Source organism: Triturus cristatus, chromosome 11 (genome assembly GCF_964204655.1).
Source record: "Triturus cristatus chromosome 11, aTriCri1.1, whole genome shotgun sequence".
NCBI lineage: Eukaryota > Metazoa > Chordata > Amphibia > Caudata > Salamandridae > Triturus > Triturus cristatus.
In genome coordinates this window covers 122,857,577-122,878,050 of record NC_140594.1, presented here as the reverse complement: position 1 = coordinate 122,878,050, position 20,474 = coordinate 122,857,577, and the positions used below count along the sequence as shown (strand labels likewise).

General features: G+C 44.4%; 1 protein-coding gene across 2 annotated transcripts in view; it reads left to right on the top strand.

The window, feature by feature from the left end:
- SFI1 (SFI1 centrin binding protein) overlaps positions 1 to 20,474 on the top strand; it is a 531,261-nt gene that overhangs the window by 60,750 nt on the left and 450,037 nt on the right. For both annotated transcript variants that reach the window (XM_085635878.1, XM_085635877.1), the window contains exon 3: positions 7,806 to 7,877. In XM_085635878.1, coding sequence (XP_085492004.1) covers positions 7,806 to 7,877 — 72 coding nt within the window. The remainder of the gene's footprint in view (positions 1 to 7,805; positions 7,878 to 20,474) is intronic.

The window sequence follows — 20,474 nt, the reverse complement described above, 5'->3', positions numbered from 1 at the left end:
AACCCCACCATGAGAGGCCCGAAGTCATATTGCTGATGGTGACTGACGGAGCAGAGGACGTGGAAAGCGAGCCTCTCCCCGACTTATTTGCGTCTCAAGAGAAGGATGGGTTGGTGGAGGGAGTGATTCTCTCCCCGTCCCTAACTCCTGAACAGCAGGAGGACTGCCGCCAGGTCCTGGGGCAGTACTCTTCGTTGTTCTCCCTTGTTCCGGGTAGGACTCACCTGTGCGTCCATGATGTGGACACAGGAGACAGCCCACCTGTGAAGTCAAAGATCTACCGGATGACAGACCAGGTGAAGGCCAGAATTCACAGTGAAGTCACTAAGATGCTGGAGCTAGGAGTGATTGAACCTTCTAGCAGCCCCTGGTCCAGTCCGGTGGTATTGGTACCAAAAGCTGTACCACCGGGTGCCCAACCGGAACTGAGGTTCTGTGTGGACTACCGGGGACTGAATTCAGTAACCAAGACTGATGCTCATCCGATTCCAAGGGCGGATGAACTGATTGACCGGCTGGGAGCTGCCCAATATCTGAGTACCTTTGACCTTACTTCCGGGTACTGGCAGATCTCTCTGACTGATGGAGCTAAGGAAAGGTCAGCCTTCTCCACGCCCAAGGGCCACTACCAGTTCTGCGTGATGCCCTTTGGGCTCAAGAACGCACCTGCCACGTTTCAGCGTCTGGTGAACCAGATCCTCGCCGGAATGGAGAGTTTCTCTGCTGCTTATCTGGACGACATTGCCGTCTTCAGTAACAGCTGGGAGGATCACTTGCGTCACCTGCAAACTGTTCTCCAGGCCCTGAAGCAAGCTGGGTTAACGATCAAGGCCAGTAAATGCCAGATCGGGCAGGGGTCGGTAGTGTACCTTGGACACTTGGTGGGTAGGGGAGCGGTGCAACCCCTCCAGGCGAAAATCGAGGCTATCATGGCTTGGGAACCCCCCAAGACTCAGACTGAGGTCCGAGCTTTTCTGGGCCTCACCGGATATTACCGCCGCTTCGTGAAGGGGTATGGGACCATTGTGGCCCCCCTCACGGAGCTTACGTCCAAGAAGCAACCTCGACGGGTAGTCTGGACAGAGGCTTGTCAGCAGGCCTTTGTGAAACTGAAGCAAGCCATGTGCGAGGCCCCGGTCTTAAGGGCCCCAGACTTTTCCAAGGAGTTCATTGTCCAGACGGATGCATCGGAACATGGCATTGGGGCAGTGTTATCGCAACTCAATGAAGAGGGTCTGGATCAACCTGTGGTCTTCCTATCCCGGAGACAACTTCCCAGGGAACAGAAGTGGAGTGCAATAGAGCGTGAAGCCTTTGCAGTGGTATGGGCTCTGAAGAAGTTGCGGCCATACCTGTTTGGCTCGCACTTCCTAGTTCAGACCGACCACAGACCCCTTCGGTGGCTGATGCAGATGAAGGGGGAGAATCCCAAGTTGCTAAGGTGGTCTATCTCCCTACAGGGAATGGACTTTCAGGTGGAACATCGGCCTGGAGTGGACCACGCCAATGCAGACGGTCTCTCAAGGTATTTCCGCCTTAGTGATGAGAACTCCCAAGGGGTTGGGTAGCTCTCCCCACTTTCAGCTGGGCGGGACGCGTGTTAGACCTGTCAGCCCTTTGGGTGGTCCCTCCTCATCATTATTTATTTTGTCCCACTTCTGCCTCAAACCCTGTTATAATTTTTCCTTTTTGGGAACCACCAGACTTTTTAGTGTTGATGCAGGGTCAGGGAGCCATTTTCCCTACCCCTGGAACTTCTGTCTGAGGGCCTGAGACAGAAAATGGTGGCCACCCATTGTCACCTGTGACATCACCAGAACCCACTGGAGGTTTCTAGAACCTTCTGTAACATTCTAGAACCCTGTGACAGTGGGAGGCAGTTTAGAATGTTGGGAGGCCATCTCAGTGTGGCAGTTGGCAACTGACTGGAGAAGAGAGAGGACAGATATAGAAGGCGGTCGGAGTAAGGCAGCAGGGGTGGAAACCAGTGCTTGGAGTGGGGTCCAGAAACCCACCCTTGATGCTAGTCCCTACTGACCAAGCCCAGCCTAAAGCCCTGTGTGGGACCAAGACCAGAAGAACCATCTTTAGGAACTGAACATTTGAAACAGGCCTTAAAGAGGAAGAACAGCAAGTTCCTGACCTGTTCAGTGGTGTCCTCCTGGAGTCCTGATGTCGAGAAGCCTGGAGACCTGGGGCCCGAGGTAGAGAAGCGGCGCTGACAGAAAGCAGACGTCGTACCCGGAGCCGCCAGAGGTCGAGTGAGGGCGCCGACGGAGGTCGTGGAGAGGCGCCGTAGGTCGAGTGGAGATTCACCCGAGGTCGAGGTGAGGGCGCCGACGGAGGTTGTGGAGAGGCGCCGGAGGTCGAGTGGAGATTCACCCGAGGTCGAGGTGAGGCGTCGACGGGAGAGTGAAGTCCGCCCACCGGAGTCGTCGGAAACTGAGGTGAAGCGCGCCGGAGGTCGGGAGTGGAGATCGCACTCCGGAGACACCCGGAAGTGGGGAGACCGTGTCCCTGCGACGCCGGAAGGCGACATCGAGTCGAGACCGCCCAGCGACATCGAGTCGAGGCCGCCCAGCGACATCGATCCGGAGCCGCCTCACGGCGTCGACACGGTGCCGAGCGGAGCCGATCATCGTGAAAAGGGCAGTAAGTGGTAGAGGGGGCGTCTGAGGCCCCGTGGAGCCCTAAAAGACCATTCTAGGGGCTAGAGGGGTGTTAGAACCAGCCTGGGAGTGCCAGGGGTGAACTAAGACTGGTGCAGTGACATCTGTGAGGGGCTGTGTAGTTTGGAGGGCCAGATCTTTAGGTTACCCTTGTTCTGCCTCAGCTTAGGCCCCAGCCTTGACCAATCTAGGTGGGACACCCCCATGCCACCCAAATGACCACGAGCTGTGTATGGGCAAAGTAAGACCAAGTTACTTCATGAAAGTGATCTGATCTGTAACTGTCATTGATTGCTTTTCCTTATTTATTGAGGGTGCTTTATTTATTGTCTTCCACTAATTTATTCTTGCACTGTATTTATTTATTGTCTGACTGTATTTATTTGCCGTCTGTATTTATTGCACCCTATTTATGCTTTGCTTAATGATGACCTGAACCTATTTATTGAAATTCCAAAGTAGCATTATTTATTTGACCTGCTCTTTTGTAGAAAAATCCTATTGTATTGTATTTATGTTATGAAACCTGCAACTAAGAGAAAATAAGATAAAGACATATATATTTTCAACTTGTCTCCCATAATTTTTACGGTGTTGTGTCGTTTTTGGAACGGATGAACGCATGGTTATTGTGAGGGTGTGACGTACGCTTAACACGGTGCCTGACCCCCAACCGCTCGAGCCAAGCTACCATTGTGCTGGGAACCTGGTGACTGCTAACCCGGTTGCCCGGTTTCCAACACCCATCATGTCGGCCAGATTCTGCTGGAAAAGCAGAACTGTGTATTTGAATGACAGGGTGTCAGAAGGTAGGACTGAGTCTCTCTACAACTTTAGTACCTGTTGCCCCGATTCTGGCTTGTTCACAGTGCCTCACCTGAACTCCAAACCTTCCCAGAGTAACAGGTGGTTTCAGCAACCACGAGCATGACCATCTAGTCCCCAGGAGAACTGTAGAAACTGATCCTCCCCTTTCATTATCCACTTACTCACTCATACATTTCCATAGTAAACATAAGAAAGACACAAAAGAAGTTCACAATGCATTTATTGAAGCTATCGTAGTCCATAATGAAGCAAATGTGCTGTGATCATTAGGCAGATGCAACTAAACAATCCGTATCAATCAGACTTCCTGCCTAATAAACATGGTGTCCCTCAGGGCTCTTCAATTTGCCCGGTCCTGTTTAATGTATACATGCGACCTTTAGTCAAAATTATCAAATCTAGCAATATTATGGCAGTCAACTATGCTGATGATACGCAATTGATTATCTCCCTGGAAGGTGACCAGGCGGACTCTTTAACTACTTTCCACAATTGTATGTTGGAAATGACGTCTTGGTCGAAAAATAATGCCTTGCAGTTCAACAGTGCCAAGACTGAGATCCTACATTGCTCAGTGGGCAAAGTGCCACAAGCCTTGCCTTCTAATTTTTGGCCTCTTCCCTTGGACACAACCCTGGTTCCAGTGAAGACTGTGCGTAATCTGGGGGTCTGCTTCAATGAAATGCTGAGTCTAGAGTCGCATGTCAACAAAGTGGCCTCGAATTGCCACATGATTATGAGAGGCTTACGTAGAATCCTACCAATGCTTCCTCTCTATGTTAGAGGAACAGTGGTTCGTTGTACTATCCTTAGCCGCTTGGATTACTATAATGCCTTGCTGCTCGAATCCCCAGGATATTTGATCAGGCGACTTCAACGTATCCAGGCAGCTGCTGCAAAGCTTGCCCTTCTGAGACCGGGCTTAACCTCTAGCACCAAGGCACTGTCTGAGCTTCACTGGCTCCCTGAGCAACAGAGAATCTTGTTTAAATCCCTGTGCGTAGTTTTCAAAGCTCTTCATGGCCTTGGCCCTCGACCGCTGCAAAATCTATTTAGCTGGTATGTTCCTACGCGCAGCCTGCGTTCTTCGGCAGCTAGGCTGGCCAAGATTCCTAAGACGAAGAGATCCACTTTGGGGGGCCGTGCTTTTAGTGCTGCGCCCGCTCGTTTGTGGAACAGCCTACTCTTGGAGTTAAGACAGGTCCAGGAACTGACATCATTCCGTAAGCAGCTCAATACCTGGCTCTTCCCTAGAGTATAACCCCCTGGCCTCTTTTTCTTCACTGTGTCGCTAGCGCCAGGATGCCCGTAGGGTTGCAGTGCGCTCTATAAATGTTTATACAATACAACAAAGTAATTAGAATTACTAACATACTGTATTGGACAAACATCCCAACCATGGCAAAATATATATATTCCTCATACCGGATTGATGCAGGTAGGGAGTCCACATCTTGAGTGTCAATTTAGTTTACGCAGGGCTGCATGTCGGGAACTGCTGTCGTTTCATAACAGTCGACTCTGCTTGAATTCTCCTCTCTGGCCCCCAGCTTGACCAAAGAGAGTTTATATGTGATAAAACTATTGTGCTAGAAACACAGCTGTGTTATGTCTAAAGGTTAGGAACTGTTCCTGAACAAGCAAAGAAAACAGTGCACTATGTTGTAACGTATTCCTAGCAATCTTGTACAAAAATGTGTAGACGATATCCTGAATAACAAACAACATGTACAGCGCACTCTCAGAATATTGTTGCCAAAACAAATGTGTTGTATGTGGCTATGCTGGGCAAGCAAAGGCAGCTTTAAACGGGTAAAACGCAAAACTAAGGGAGAACCAAAGTGGGCCCAAAAGGGAAATCACCTCAAGCATAGAGCGAAAGCTGTGGAAAGAAAGCTCTGCTGAAAAGCCATGAAGCTCCTCAAGCCCTACATTTTCAGAAGGGAAAGACGCATTAACAGACAAAGCAGACCTTCAATGACCACAAATCGCTTTGCCGTACTACCAACCCCTTGTCATTCCCTAAAATCTCAACAGACCATCTGGAGAAGAACATGGACCAAGATTGGCAAAAACACAACTGGATGATGGGCAGCAAACTGATTCATACTCTGGACTTCAGTTTCAAACCACATTATCCTTCAGACCCGAATTTGCCTTCACTTTCCACTTTAAAGTAAAGGGGAATGCTGTTACAGAACCAAACTGGCCATATAGTCCTATAGGGCTATTCCATAACAATTTAATCTTTTCTATAACTGGATTAGTCTATGCTTTCAGTTACGGTGCGTGCTGTATAGAAGACTATAGGCTACCTGGGATAAAGTTTAGGAAAGCACAAGGCCACAGATAATCATAAGGAAAGAAACGCGTTTAACAACACAACTGTCCTGCTGTACTAGCAAACCGCTTTAGCAACAAACCCATGTTCCTTAATGCTAATCTGTTTAAAACTACAGCAAAAGGGCATATATAAAGTGATTTACTTATATGAAAATAAAATGTCTTACGCAATGATACCGCAAAGTAGCCCTTGTTCAGTTTTCACAATTGTGATAATTTGGAACAATGCGAAAATACATGATCACGCTCACAATTTTTGGGGAATAAATATCTGAAAATGCTTCTCCCCGCCTACTCTGAATTTGTGCTTTAGGGCTCAAAACATCTGGTGTATCAAGCTCGTTTTGAGAATATACCCCTGCCTCAGGGGTATAGAGGGGTGGTCATTGCATGCCACTTTTGTTTTTAGGTCTTACACTTCCACCTCTCCTACAGAAGTTGATGGCCTAGACCGTGGCACAATGATGTCCCTGCTGTTTGCATTTTAGGTCCGATCGACCCCATATGTTTGTGTGTGTGGGGTGGTCTAATGTTGGGTCTCAAGGGCTGATCCAGGCCAGATTCTTAGAGAAGCCACTGACTATGTAAGTGATTTATTGTCTGGAAATGCATTCCATCCAGAATATTTGACATAGAACTATCTCTCATGGAACAGAGTTGGCCACCCTTGACTTAGGGGCCCGCAGCTGATAGATCGTGAATCAGAGTTTTGGCTTTGTTGTGAGTCATGGTGACTTTGCCAGCAATGTGTGGATCCCTGCTTGTTGCTGTTTGGTGCATATCCATATAGGGTATATTTACTCCTCTTCACAGCTCAAGTGTAAAGGTCAGATAATCAGGTTCTGTAAAGTACATTGAGATGCATCGCCCTTTTTAGGTCATTGCACCTCTTCATTCCTTCTTGCTCCTTAATCGTCTCAATCCTCCTCCATGCTCCTCTAGGTGCAAATGTTTGACTCCTACCTTAGCCAGTAATTGTTCTTTATATTTATGAAATTGCTGTGACCTAGCTCCCAGAGGACGTGCTATGCTCATAAGTGTACTGGTGTGCCTCCATCACAGAAACTACCTAACTAGTGTAGTGCTTCTGTAAAATTCATTGAATTGTTCTTCATTGAAGAGGTCAATGACTAATGAGATTGATGGCATAGCTTCCTCGTTACCCCCTTTGAGAGAAGATCCTCCATGAAACAGTCTTTGAAGAGAAAAAGGTAAGTAAATAGTGAGGCCATGAGTGCTGCTATTAACACAGTGGAACAAATATGCATGTGGACTTTGACAAGAATTAGTCCGTGTTAAGTCTCACAGTATAGCTCCTGTCTAGTGGATGAAAAAATCACCCTACTACCTATTCTTTTTAAAATGTCTTTTATATTTCCAAAAAAGATTGCTGGCAGGCATAAGCTAATGTATGTATACAGAGATCTGCACCATGATTGCAGCATTCTCAGGACCCATAAATCCCACTCTGGTGTGAAGTAGACATTCCATGCCAGGGTTTGCCTTGGAAGCGTGTGAACACAAACAAATATGGCTTTTTGTCAGCATTCACAAACTCCTAGCTTTCCTCTTTCCACACTGGAAAGGGTCTGATTTGCTGTGGTCAAGGACTGGAAGGGAAACTAATCCATCCTAGATTTGCTGGGGGTGTAGGGATAGGTGTTTTTTGGGATTTCCGGTATTCTAGAAAGTTGCAAATTTACACGTGCATGTAAGTGTAAATCTGCAAGTGCAGATTTACAACTGTATTTGTGAATTTGGCCCATGTTTAGGTCAATGCTCTAACTGGAAGTATTACACTGGTTTATAAGACACTGTCTGTGTACATCTTGCATGTGCCTGCTGTTTCGAATTACTGGTAGTTTTCCTTGTGTTTCTGCTGCTTCTTTGTTTTTAGATGTTGAAAAAAGAAAAACCAATAACGGGCAACTCCGATGAGCTGACTAACCGTTTTCTTCTTTCTAGATACTTAGCCAGGAAGTTCCTGTACCTGTGGGTGAAGAGGATATTTGGACGTGTGCTTCCATCCAAAGCAAGGTACTCTAAGCAGGCTTGTGTTTTGTAACTTCTTTGCATAGGGAGATTATCAAGAATTAATTAGGAGCTGGGCACACCCACGCATGAAGGAAGATCTCACCTTGACTTCTCTGCTTCTCAAGTTCAGCAAGATATTTAGCAGGAAGTAACAATTAACTCACTTAGTTTGAAGGAGGAGGCTCAGGATTTGGAAACCGAGACTGCACCTGTTCTCTTAGATGCAGTGAGAATGGAGGTGACAATGGTGAACGTGAGGGCTGATGGCAAAGCCAATTTGGAGACAGCTGCACAGATCTACCAATTAGCATAAGTGGTGGGAGATATCTGAGAGGGGTAAGCAGTGGTACCAATCCAAGAGAATATCTGTGGTTGCTTTGGCCCTGCTCCGCTTCCCCCATCCGATGTGACGGGATGGGCAGTGACAAAGGATGTCGGAGCGATTCAGAGGCTCATTGGTAGAAGTCTTCGAGTCAGAGGGGCCCCATGCAAGGATGGAAAGGCCAGAATGTTGGACCCCATGGGTTTGTCCCAGGGTATGCTTGAGTTTGTGAAAGGATGTGGCCATCTTACACAGGAGTGAACCTGACTCGTATCCGAAAGCAGACAATATGTCGCCTGCCAAATAAGGAACATGGTGAAGGAGAGGCTTGTGCTGATCGACCACTACCCCTGCTGTGTTAATGGCCGGGTGATTTTCTTCAATATGGACATGAGTGCTAATCCATTGCTGATTCAACTCCGCTTAGCATCACCAAAGTTAAATGTGTTTTTAAACTACTTTCTGCAAAACGCCTTCTGTGCTTCTGTATCCATCTCTCACTCTCCAGCTAAACAAATGGTGTCTTAATGGCTCCTCTACCCAATTTATGTTCAAAGTGTGTAGGATCTTTCTCAGACTTCTCGCTCAAGACATTGCAGTCCTCTTCTGGGAAGGGGGCGACTCTGAGACTTCCTTTGTGTATCAGTTTATTGAACAGGTAAAAGGAAAAGTGATGCCATGATCCTAAGCTAACGTCATAGTTTATCACTGAAGGTAGGGCTGCTGAAAATAGAGGAGACATTGTTATGGTTAAATGGGAAACAGCAGGTTTAACATGTACTTAAACAGCCATCAGCTTGGAAGGATAACTGTTTTCTGAACAACATTGTAAACGTGACATTGTTTACCTTCAGTTGTGCTGTAAAATTTCATGGAACAATGTTTCCAGTGCTTTAAAAAAATTCTACTTTTATTTCCTTCCCTCCCTCATTCATTCGTATTGTCAGCTATTCCTACTATCCCTAACTTTTCATAATTTCTGTTAAATTCCTGCTTATCTTGTTTTCCAGCACTCACACTCCTGTTCCTAGTAGGGCAGTTCCACCACATGTCAAGGACTTGGCATAGCTGGAGACACGGTTGCACTTTATTAAGATTTGATTGAAGCAGATCTAATATTAATTGTGGGCATTTAATGCACCATCCTGCTGCTCTTCTTTTCAACAAGAGGCAATGGTCTGCTGAAAGAGGATTTTCAGCATTGTTCGCCTAAATATGAGGCGACTTAACACTCCCACTAAGCAAGGAGCAATCCTTAAAATGCCTATGGTCCCCTGACATGACAATTGTCTGCTGCATGATACCCAGTTACTAAGGCAGGATTGGGACAGCCTGAGATCCTGATGATGGCCATATTTCTTGACTTTGAATAAAAACAAAAGGGGTGTGGACATGGACATTGTGTGCAGGGGCCTTTCCTGGGTTGGATGGTGAGAGTACAAACCACCCTACTGGTTTTAGAGGTAGACACTCAAAAATATACTGTATCCTCCATGTACACACCAAACTCATACAGGAACGGTTCCTGACAGCTACAGTATCTGAATTCCTTGGACAGTGAAAAGGAAGCAGATCTAAGAGGGCAAACTCCACATGATCATGGACAGTTAAAAGGATAGGATGCTGGGAAGGATGAAGTAGTAGTGGCAGTGGACATCTAGAGGGAAATAAACCATAACTGCACATTTTTTCAGTGGCACATAAATCCTTTACTCATAAAGTCCATTTTTTCATTTAGCCCTTTCCCATTGTAACGTGTTGTAGAGACATTCCTGGGCAATAACCCCATTGACTTAAAACTTAACTCTGGGCCTTGCACCCAAGACGTGGGGATTGGAGATGAAACACCAGTCTGCTGTGGGACAAGGTGATGTTGGTAAATCTAGGAGACAGGATGACAAATTCTTCCTAGAATATGAGTTGGAGGGTATGGACAAAAGCTTTCTTTGAGACTATAGTCAGTTATCAGGCGCAGGTTCCTTGAGGAAGTGGCCTGATGACGGGCAATGATTAGTTCCAAACTGGAATTGGAGCTGGCAACCCTGGAGGTGCATCAAAGATCCCCCCCCCTCCACTGTCTCAGACATATGGAGGATAATCTTTGGTGTATCTAGACCACCTGCTGAACTTAGATTTGGACAGAGGACCATAGGCCTTGCTGAGGCAAAAGTATTACAAAGGGGGAGTTTAGGCCGCAAGGCGTTTAGCATCAAGAACACTCACTCTAGATTAGAGAGACTTAAAACAAGAGATGTGGAACTGCTGCACTGTGATACCAACTTAGTAAGGGCCCCTTCTTAAGGTCTGTGTACCATACAACTCCTAAACAAAATAGTATCTCAGGCACACCTAGATGAGGCCCATCTTCCCAACATTTTGAACGAAAAGTGCAATACACTAGAGGCCCCAATACAGATTGAAGTGGTTTTGAGGGGAAATGATAAGGCACGGACAGGTTTTCATGCCCTAAATGGCTGAGTTTCATTGCACTTTTTTACCTTGCTGTACTAGAACGGCGAATGAGGCATCCATCTTTATTTTTATGAAACCAGAAAAGCATCCCAACTTCTACAGCTCCTATCTTGCTTCTCATTACACTTGCTGCCGAAAAAGTGTTTGATCACACGCAGGTTGCAACAGACACTGCCAGTGATAGGTCTGGGAGAGAACATCAGGACATGAATTCTGGATGGATACTAATCCCCCCAAAGTATTGGGGTCCAATCTAATCGCGAGACACAAATGCGTCCTTGCACTAATACTCTTTGCTGTCACAGTTGAGTCACTTGCAGCCAACATCTGGCAAAAGTTTAAGTGGTCAAAATAGGGCAAGATGAGTTCAAGCAAATTGATGGTCAAGAGGCTATGCCTAGGGATCCGGGAGACAATTGTCAGTCTAAAGGGGCTTGAAACAAAATAGATATAAAAAATCTAAAGACATGTCTGACTGGATCTTTTTTTTTTTTTATAATTTCTTTATTGGTTTTTCTGTCATCAAACAGCCAAGACAAAAACATAAATGCAAACAGAATAAATATACCATCAGCAACACAAATAAATGACACACAAAGTCAATAAATTAACAACACAAAATAAAAATGTATAGCCAGTTAGAAAGTGGAGTCCATAGTTTCAAACCAGTTATTCTTCTTCTCTTGCCCTTTGTTTTATAGACAGCCATTTCCAGATGATATACGGACAGTAACCTAGTTTGCCAATTACTAAAAACAGGTGGTTCGATGTCAAACCATTGTGTCGTAATACCGCACCGGAAGATTGACATACCTATAAATATAAACCTATCCTCCATAACTGTCCTAGTAATATCTCTGCTAGTTTGTGCGCCCAAAATAATTAATTCTGCAGTAATTTGTAATTGAACACCTAAATGAATAGACAGAAAATACTCTACATCTCTAATAAATTGAATTAATTTAGGGAACGTAAAAACATGTGAATAGTGTCAGCAGCCATAAGTCCACATCGATTACATTTATTCACTCTAGCGTTTGCCCATTTAGCAAGTTTAGCAGGTGTGTAATATAAATCATAGATAGACATAAAGTGTTGACTCATTAACGATCCGCTAAATAACGTTTTGGTAGATATTTCTATAATTCTATGCATATCAATTCTTTCCACACCGAATTTATTTTGCCATTTATCTTCCAGCACTGATAAATCATCTTGAATTTTTGCCATCATTAATTGATAGATATAGCCAATTCTCGGTCTTTTCCGTAGTGCTTCAATAAGCTTAACCTTTTCAAACGAAATTTGATTAGCAGCACTTTTTCTGTCTAAAAAACTACGGACCTGTAAAAACTTAAAAAATTCTGTCCGAGATAAATCATATTTTTGTTGTAAGTATAAGAAGGAAGATATCTGTTGTCCATCAAATAAATCTCCCAATTGACATGTACCAGCCCGATGCCATCTGAGCATGGTTGAATCTTTGAAAATATCCGGTAACAGAGGGCAATTCATTAAAGGAGTATAATAATTTAAATTGGAGCTAAGTCCAATTTTTTTTTTGGATTTTCCTCCAAATCTCAAAAGCGGTTACAATAATTTTGAATTTGGGTTTTTTGTAATAACTAGGCTCAATAATGCGAGCTAAGCATTGTCGGGCCTCTTCTCCTAATACCATCTCGTATATTGATGGTCTTAATGACTTATCCAAACGTATTTCATTGAGAAGTAAAACGGCCATATTCTGTAAAAAAAACGACCAGTAATATAACTGAAAATTAGGTATAGCCCAACCCCCTCTATCTCTAGGTAGAGTGCACTTTTTCAGAGCTCTTCTGGATCTATGATAGCTCCAGAGAAACCTGGAGGACATTCTTTCGATTCGATTGAATATAGAGATAGAGAAAAGCAGAGGAATGGTTCGAAATAAGTACAAAAGTTTAGGGAGAATAAGCATTTTTAACACATTGCTACGACCATATAAAGACAAGTGCAAATTATCCAACCTTTCTAAGGTTTTATTAGCAGAAGCAATTATTGGATCCGTATTTAAGCGAACAATCTTGTCAATATCAGCTGATATTTTTATACCGAGATATATTGCTTCATCCTCAAAATGCATGTCATTTGGACGTCCTGAATCTGAATGGAGTAATTGAGTCTTAGAAACATTTAACTTCTATCCAGAATACCTGCCAAATTCTTCCGACTCTTCTATTCGTTTGGGTAAGGCAATCTTAATATCCGTTGTGACTATAGCAATATCGTCCGCATATGCAAACACCTTATAAGCTATATCGTGTATCCGGACCGGTTCAATTCCCACGTTGTTTTCCAAACTATTTAAAAATGGCTCAATATACAGAGCAAATAACAACGGCAAAGTAGGACAGCCTTGTCTTGTCCCCCTGGTAATCATTATATTGTCGGAGAGCCTGCCTGCAATACGCAGCGCTGCTTTTGGATTTTTATATAGAGCCTGTATTGCTTTAATAAATTCAGCAGGAAACCCTTTCCAAACTAGAGTTGACCATAAGAAACTCCAACAAACCCGGTCAAACGCTTTTTCGGCATCTAACAGGGCCACTGCAACCGGAGAATCAGAGGCCTGTGCCCAGTCTAATAAAGAAATAATGCTTTTGACGTGATCTGTCGTATCAAGCTGCATAATAAAGCCATGTTGTCTCTTAGATACCAACAAGGGCATAAGATTGTTTAACCTGTTCGCTATGATTTTCGAATAGATTTTATTATCCGCATTGAGAAGAGATATAGGTCTGTAAGATCCCATGTCAGTTTATTTCTTCCCTTTTTTTAGAAAAATTACTATAATAGCCTCAGACCATGAGTCCGGAGGGTTACCCAAAAAAGATTGTTGGCAAACTTCTAACAGTTCTTTTTTCAATATATTTCTGAAGGTACGATAAAATTCCAAAGGGATCTGATCCGGGCCCATTGCCTTACCCAGAGCTAATGCTAATATAGCTTTTTCCACTTCCTCCCACGTTATTGGGGCGGATAAAAATGTTTTCTGCGACTCAGTAAGTCCTGTGGTTACAACTCCCTTCAAATAATCCCCCCCCATCGTAATCAGATGTCTTACTTATCGGAGCACTATAAAGGAATTGATAAAATTTTTGAAAGGCTGCCAAAACCCCCTCTCTTGTTTCTTGAATAACCCCATTAGCATCCATAATTTTACCTGTCATTATACGCAGCTTTTTGCCTTAATCTTTTAGCCAATACTTTCCCCGTTTTCTCCCCAAATTCATATACTTGCTCCTTGTGTTGTTTATATTTTAAAGCTATTTTGTCCGCTATATTAGAATATGCTCTTGCCCTTTTAACAGTAAGTTCTCTTTGAGCCAATTCTGAGTCCCCACCAGACCTAATTGCCTCAGCCAATTTATGTTCAGCTAACATAACCGTCTTAAAATCATTTTTGTATTTTGCAGTCAGATTTTTACGTCGTGATGAAGAGAAGCTGAGGGTTTCCCCCCGAACTGTGGCTTTAAAAGCATCCCATATAGTTTTATTAGATGCTGTTCCTTGATTAAACATGAAAAACTCCTGTATCACTTTGACCATAAATAGACAATACTCCTCATCCAGAAGCAAGCTCCTTTCAAATGACCATGAATACTTTCCTTCCTCTGATTGTGGTTTAATGATAAATTCAAGAACTAAGGGGTTGTGGTCGGATATAAGCTTAGGCAATATCTCTAATTCAAGTTTTCCTAAATGTTGCGATGAGACAAAAAAATAATCTAATCTCACAAATTTATTATGGGGGATTGAGTAAAAAGTATATCCCGGATCATCTCCATGAATTGCATTCCAGGCATCAAACAAACCGTGATCTATAATTAGATCCCTTAACGCTGTAAATAGACGTGGCTTCCTACCATTATATAGAGAGGTCGTCCTTGCATCTAAATTAGCATCCAGATAAATATTCATGTCCCCACATAAAACTAAAGGTTGTGGCCATTGAGCTAATTCTAGATTAAGAAAATAAATATGTTCCGTGTCATCCAGATTTGACCCATATACATTGCATACCGTAAATCTGAGTTGTCCAATTTGAAGTAAACTGATCACCCAGCGCCCCCATTTATCTTCTGCAGATTTTAAGCCTATGCCTAAACCTCGTCTCATAAGAGTAGCTACCCCTCTCTTCACTCCTGTTTGTTTAGAGCATGCAACCAATTCTAGTCCAAGTTTACTCAAGCATCCCCTTTTGGCCCAAGCAACATGAGTTTCTTGTAAACAAAGTACATCAACGTATGTAATCTGAATGAATTTAGCCAATACATCTTTTTTTCAGATCATTTAGCCCACATATATTAAGCGTACAAACTTTTAATTTCCTGGCCATATTACAAAAATAATGTCCCAAAAGTAGCTCATATTTTGATATTGTTCATGTGTTTGCATAATCCTAACATAAAATTTACTACATACAAAATCAAAGAGACTATATATCCAGGCTGTCGATGACTTTTCACCCTCCAAACACCCCTTTCCCATCACCTCCCACTCACCCCATTCCCTAGACCCTGAACCAAACACCCACCCCGCCCAACCCACCCATCCCACCCAAACCACCATATGAGGCATAGGGACAAACAGGCCCTAAAAAGGATGGAATTCCGCCCTCCCTCCCTGAATGCGAGAGAAAAAAAAAATGGCTATATTGTTAATCACGTATATACTGAGCTCTCCCTGAGCTCTCCCTTAAATTTAGCCCTTTATGTATTTAATCATAAATCACAGAGAACGTAGAAATTCTTTAGCCGCAATTTCAGAAAAGAAAAACTTTATCTGGCCCTTAATCATAACCTTAAGCTTGGCAGGGTTTTGCAGATACACAGTGGCACCTTTCTCTTGCAATCCTGGTATTACTTGGCGTAGATGCCAACGCCTCGAGACCGTTTCTTTGCAAAAATCAGGTCTGGCAAAAAAATTACAATCTTTTGCCACTCTCTTTTTATCAGGTCTAGCAAGGCCAAGCACAGCTTCTCTAGCCAAAAAATTATTAAATCGAACCAGAATAGCACGTGGTCTATCTTCTTCCCCCTGCCTAGCTTTTCTAACCGTAAAAGGGATCCTATGAGCCCTCTGAATCTCTGTTGACCAGTCCCATGAGGTCAGCTCCGGAAAAGCCTCTGCAAACAGATCACAAACAAATTTTCGAACATCAGCATCTTCTTTTTTCTCCGGAATTCCTAAAATACGGAGATTATTTCTTCGAGCTTGATTTTCCAGCTCTGCCAGTTTAAACAAAACGTCATCTCTATGTTCACTAATGGAGCTTAACTCCACTTTCTGCACAGCCAGAGCATCTTCTAGTGCGGAAATCCTTGACTCTGCTTCAGTCATTCTAAGAGCCGTATCAGAGCAAATCTTAATTACTCGCCGCACGGAATTTTGCACCTTTCGACAAGTAGCTTGCATCCGAACATTCTCTGATTTAATTTCAGCTCTGTGTTCCAACATAGTGTTATAAATCATTGACAACGTAATCTCATGACCCAATGTTTGTAAAGCAGAGTCTGTTTCTAAATCTATATCAAGCCTAGGGACAACTTCTGAAACCAGTCCAACCTTCGTAATTTCTGGAGATATCGGTCCACTAGGCATATCACTACTAGATAATTGCATATTACGATTAGTAGATCGCTCTTTTCGTTTCTTGACTTTTTTCACAGTAATTATCGGTACACTGGGAGAGACTTTACTTAAATCCGCTTCCTCATCCGTACTATTATCTGCTTCATTTTCAGTCCAGTCTTTGCCACTTTCATCCGTCGAGAGATCTGATAGAGAGTAAAAATTATCAGCGAACTCTTGGGAGCTAGCGATAGCCTGTAATAGAACTTCCTTGGTTAACCCAAACGAGCCTGTTTCTAATATCAGGTCAGCTGAATTCCCAGTTGATTCCTCGGTCGAAAAAGTTTCAGATACTCCATCTCCCAGAATACCCCTGTCAGAGTTAATGGCAAGCTGGGTTTCTTTTCCTTGCTGTTTATCTGTTATTGCTAATTTTAAAGAGCTGGGAGTAGACAGGGCAGCACACTCGTGGAGGGGAGAAAGACTGCTAGAAACAATGTTGCTAATATCAGGTATATCAGAATCAGTCTCCCCTACCTGCTTGGACCGCAACACTGAATCTCTTTTTTTTTTCCTGTTTCCCAAACAATTCCGGCACCGTTCTCGCTCCATGATTCCCGATGCGTGTTTTCTCCTTTCCACCTCGCTCTCCTTTCTTATGAGACGAATTAGCCGAGTGCTGCGTTAACCCAGCACTACCCAATCCGCCTGCCGTCTCGCTGACTCCTCCGGTTAGAGAATCCTCCGCAACAACTACTTGCGTTTTTGCGCTTCGTGTTGCTGCTTTCGGCGGCATTTTACTCTGTACGAATCTGCCGTAGCTGCTGGCTGCGTTCCGACAAGCACCCCAAACACAAGTGAGGGGTGGACGAACCAAACCTTTTCTCCAGGTATAACCAGCAAACACCTTCCAGCCGTTGTGTATTCTAGTAGCGAGAAAGGGGAAGGAGATTCCGCCCAGCATTCAGAAAGGCTCCGAGTATTTCAATTGCAGCGAGGACGAAGTGTTCCGGTATTCAAGCTTTAGCTGCCACAAACATTCCTTTATCAAAACCAGATCGCCATATTGCATGGTAAGAATAAACGAATATTATCCTCTTCTACAGCACTCAGGGCAGGGAGCAGAGCTGCTTACACAGCCCGCGCCACGGCCGCCATCTTGCCTCAAGGCCAATATCTCACTCCGTCTGACTGGATCTTAGTAGAATGGTAGAGGAGGGCATAGAATGGGACCGGTTTTTGAGGAGGAATGTGGGAATCGGAGGAGCAATTGCTTAAACGGGGATGGTTGGGTGCTGAAACACAGGTGTTTTGTTCTTGTCTGTCTTTTGACAGAAAACGAAAAAAAAAAAAAACTGTTGATGTACCATGTTGCAGTTGTCATATTTAATCATAAAACAGTGAGTACGTCTTAACCACTGGGACTTTCTCTGGGATGAATTTCAATCATTTTATTTTTTTAGCTAGTCTGTTCAATGCACCACCCATACGTTTTTTTTCTTTTTTTACAGCATCCCGCAGGATCAGTCACTCTAAGTTGTTAGGCCTCATCTCCATCTGCATTAGAACACCAGCAAGGACAGTAATTATTTGGCTTCACACAGCCTCGTCACTCGGGTGCAATCTGAGTTGCTAGCCATTGTGAGCTCAGGAGCCATGTCTTAGAATATCCTCCCCACTAGGGACCTAATTATGATGCAGGTTGGACCGCAACCGGTTGCGGTCCGACCAGCATCTACTGCTATGATCCGACTGACTCATTACGATGTGTGGGGTTGGAGACAGCAGTCGGAGGAACCGACCGACACTTTCTGAGGGGCGAGCCCTTCAATTGTTTGGAAAATCACCATGATCCATTAAATACGGCATTTCTGCCATCGGGATTATGATGTTGGTTTCTGACAGCCATTCCATGTCTGCCTTCTGACAGAGAAAGGCTGTTGTAAAGCGACATTGGGGGACCATAGCAGGGCCCCCTTAGCGGCCTTCGCGTTTGGGCCTGGGGGGCACCTATCCCCCTGAACATCCCTGCATCCCTGCCCCATAGGGCATGTATGTTCACAAACTTTAACTTCTCAATGGTAGCTTGTGCTGCGGGCATACAGTGAGACCCTTTCTTCAAGGCCGTCCCACCACCGAAATCCCCACAAAGCAGCATACGGATGCACTCTGCCAGGAGCTCCACCACCAGAGCAAACCAGAGTGGAGAGAGTGTACAGCCCTGGTGTGTTCCACAGCATATGTGGAATGGGGCTGATAGGGCGCTGTTCACCTGTACTTGTGCCCAAGGGGTGGAGTGAAGGGCCCTCAAATAGCAGAGAAAGCTCTGGCCAAATGATATCTTTTTAAGCACTTTGAAAGTGAAAGGTCAGTATACTGTGTCAAAAACCTTTTTAAAGCTCACAGTGACCAGGGCTGCCTCCCCTTGTAGCATGTGTACGTATGTAAGTGCCATTTACAAACGCTGGAGGCAACATCTGATGCTTCTACCAGGTATAAAGCTGTTTCCGTGAATTAAAGTATGGATTTTCCCCACCGAGCTATTGGCTAAGACATTCGCAAGAAATTTGGTATTGATATTTATAAGTAATATAGGCCAATAGGGTGTGCATAAGTGTCGGGCGCCTCGCAAGTAATAAGGTAGCTCACCCTTACTCTGCGCCTTCTTGCACACAGCTAAAAGATGCAGTGGAAATAATGAGTAGTATTTTTTTAATTCTAGGTGGATGGCATTTTGATCAGGCGGTTTTTGCCAGTGGGAATGTAAGTGATTTCCCTCTGTATTTCCGTTTCCGCGATAGATAGATCCAGATCTGAACTGTCAGAGACTAAGAGGGACTAGACGAGGAGGTCCACAGCAATTGGGCACTTCTGCTCAATATGAGGTGGTGTTTGTCTTGTGTAAAGCTTCTCAATGTGCCTAGTTAATGTTTGCGTGGTCTCTGCGACCCCATAGACGTGCTGACCTTCCATCAGTTTTTGTTTTTTTGCCCACTGCTGGTTGCCAAATTTGTGTGCCTTCTGCCCAGAAAGCACAAAGAGACTACTTTGGGCTGGCTTTGATATGATGTATAGTCACTTTGTCTGCATTGTCTGGTGAGATGGTAACAATACATGAAACGGGGAGGGATGGGTTTCACTCTGGTAGGAGAAAGCTGCACCAAAACAAATTGATGGGCATATCTCTTTCCTTTCCCACCCACTGGGTACCCTGGTTTTGGAGAGGAGAACAGGAAAGTCCATAAGTTCAGGCTTTGATGACAGAACTGCACATCACAAGTCCAGCACAAATGAGACTACCTTGTAGAACAAGGATTTAAGTCTGAACTGCATTGAAATGGATGGTGGCCATCTGTGTGCTAACAATATACTCCCGCAGTAGCACCACTGCTCTTGATGTTTTTGTAAACCTCATTTGTGAATGGCTTTTTTTTGGCTTTGACAGAAGTATACCACAAAATAAATATATGGTTGTCTGGTGTCAGCCCACTGTTGCAGCACAGCCAGGTGAAGCTTAACGCAATGAAAACATGCATAATGTATTACAATCAACAGACAGCTGTGGTGTCATACCCAAAAGTGCCATCCCATGACGTATTTCTTACTTGCGCCTCTCTTTTTGTATACCATTCCTCTGGTCCATTCAGTGGCCATGAGATGATCCTCATCCCCCTTGTGGTGTGCTATGTCTTTCTTTATGAGATGGTCCCCGTCCCGCCAGTGGTGTGCTAGGTCTTGCTTTGCAATTATATATACGATTGCTACCAGTGTGCGGGCACTGTGCGAGCTGCCGAAGTCATCCATGAGCCCTAGGAGAATTACTTTTGGGTTGAGGTCTAGAGGCCTGCTCAGATTTCTGTTGAATGCACGCTAATACCTTTGAACCTTTAGGCTTCCCCATACGTTGCTGAAGAATGTTCCGGACTGAGCTCTACACCTGAGGAAAGTCGGGCTAACAGCCCTAACCATCTGCCACAGCCTCGCTGGGCCGTAGTAATAATGGTAAAGGTATTTAAACTGATTGAGCCTGAGGCGTGTGCCTATCGCCAACACTGGGAGTGCCTTTTTGGCCTCTGTCCATTGTTCACCTTCCAGATCTCCGCCTTCCACGCCCACATCAGTGGCACAAGTTGGTTGGGCGATTGTGCACAATGGTTCTATACAGTTGCAAAATTCCCCCTTTACCAAAGCTT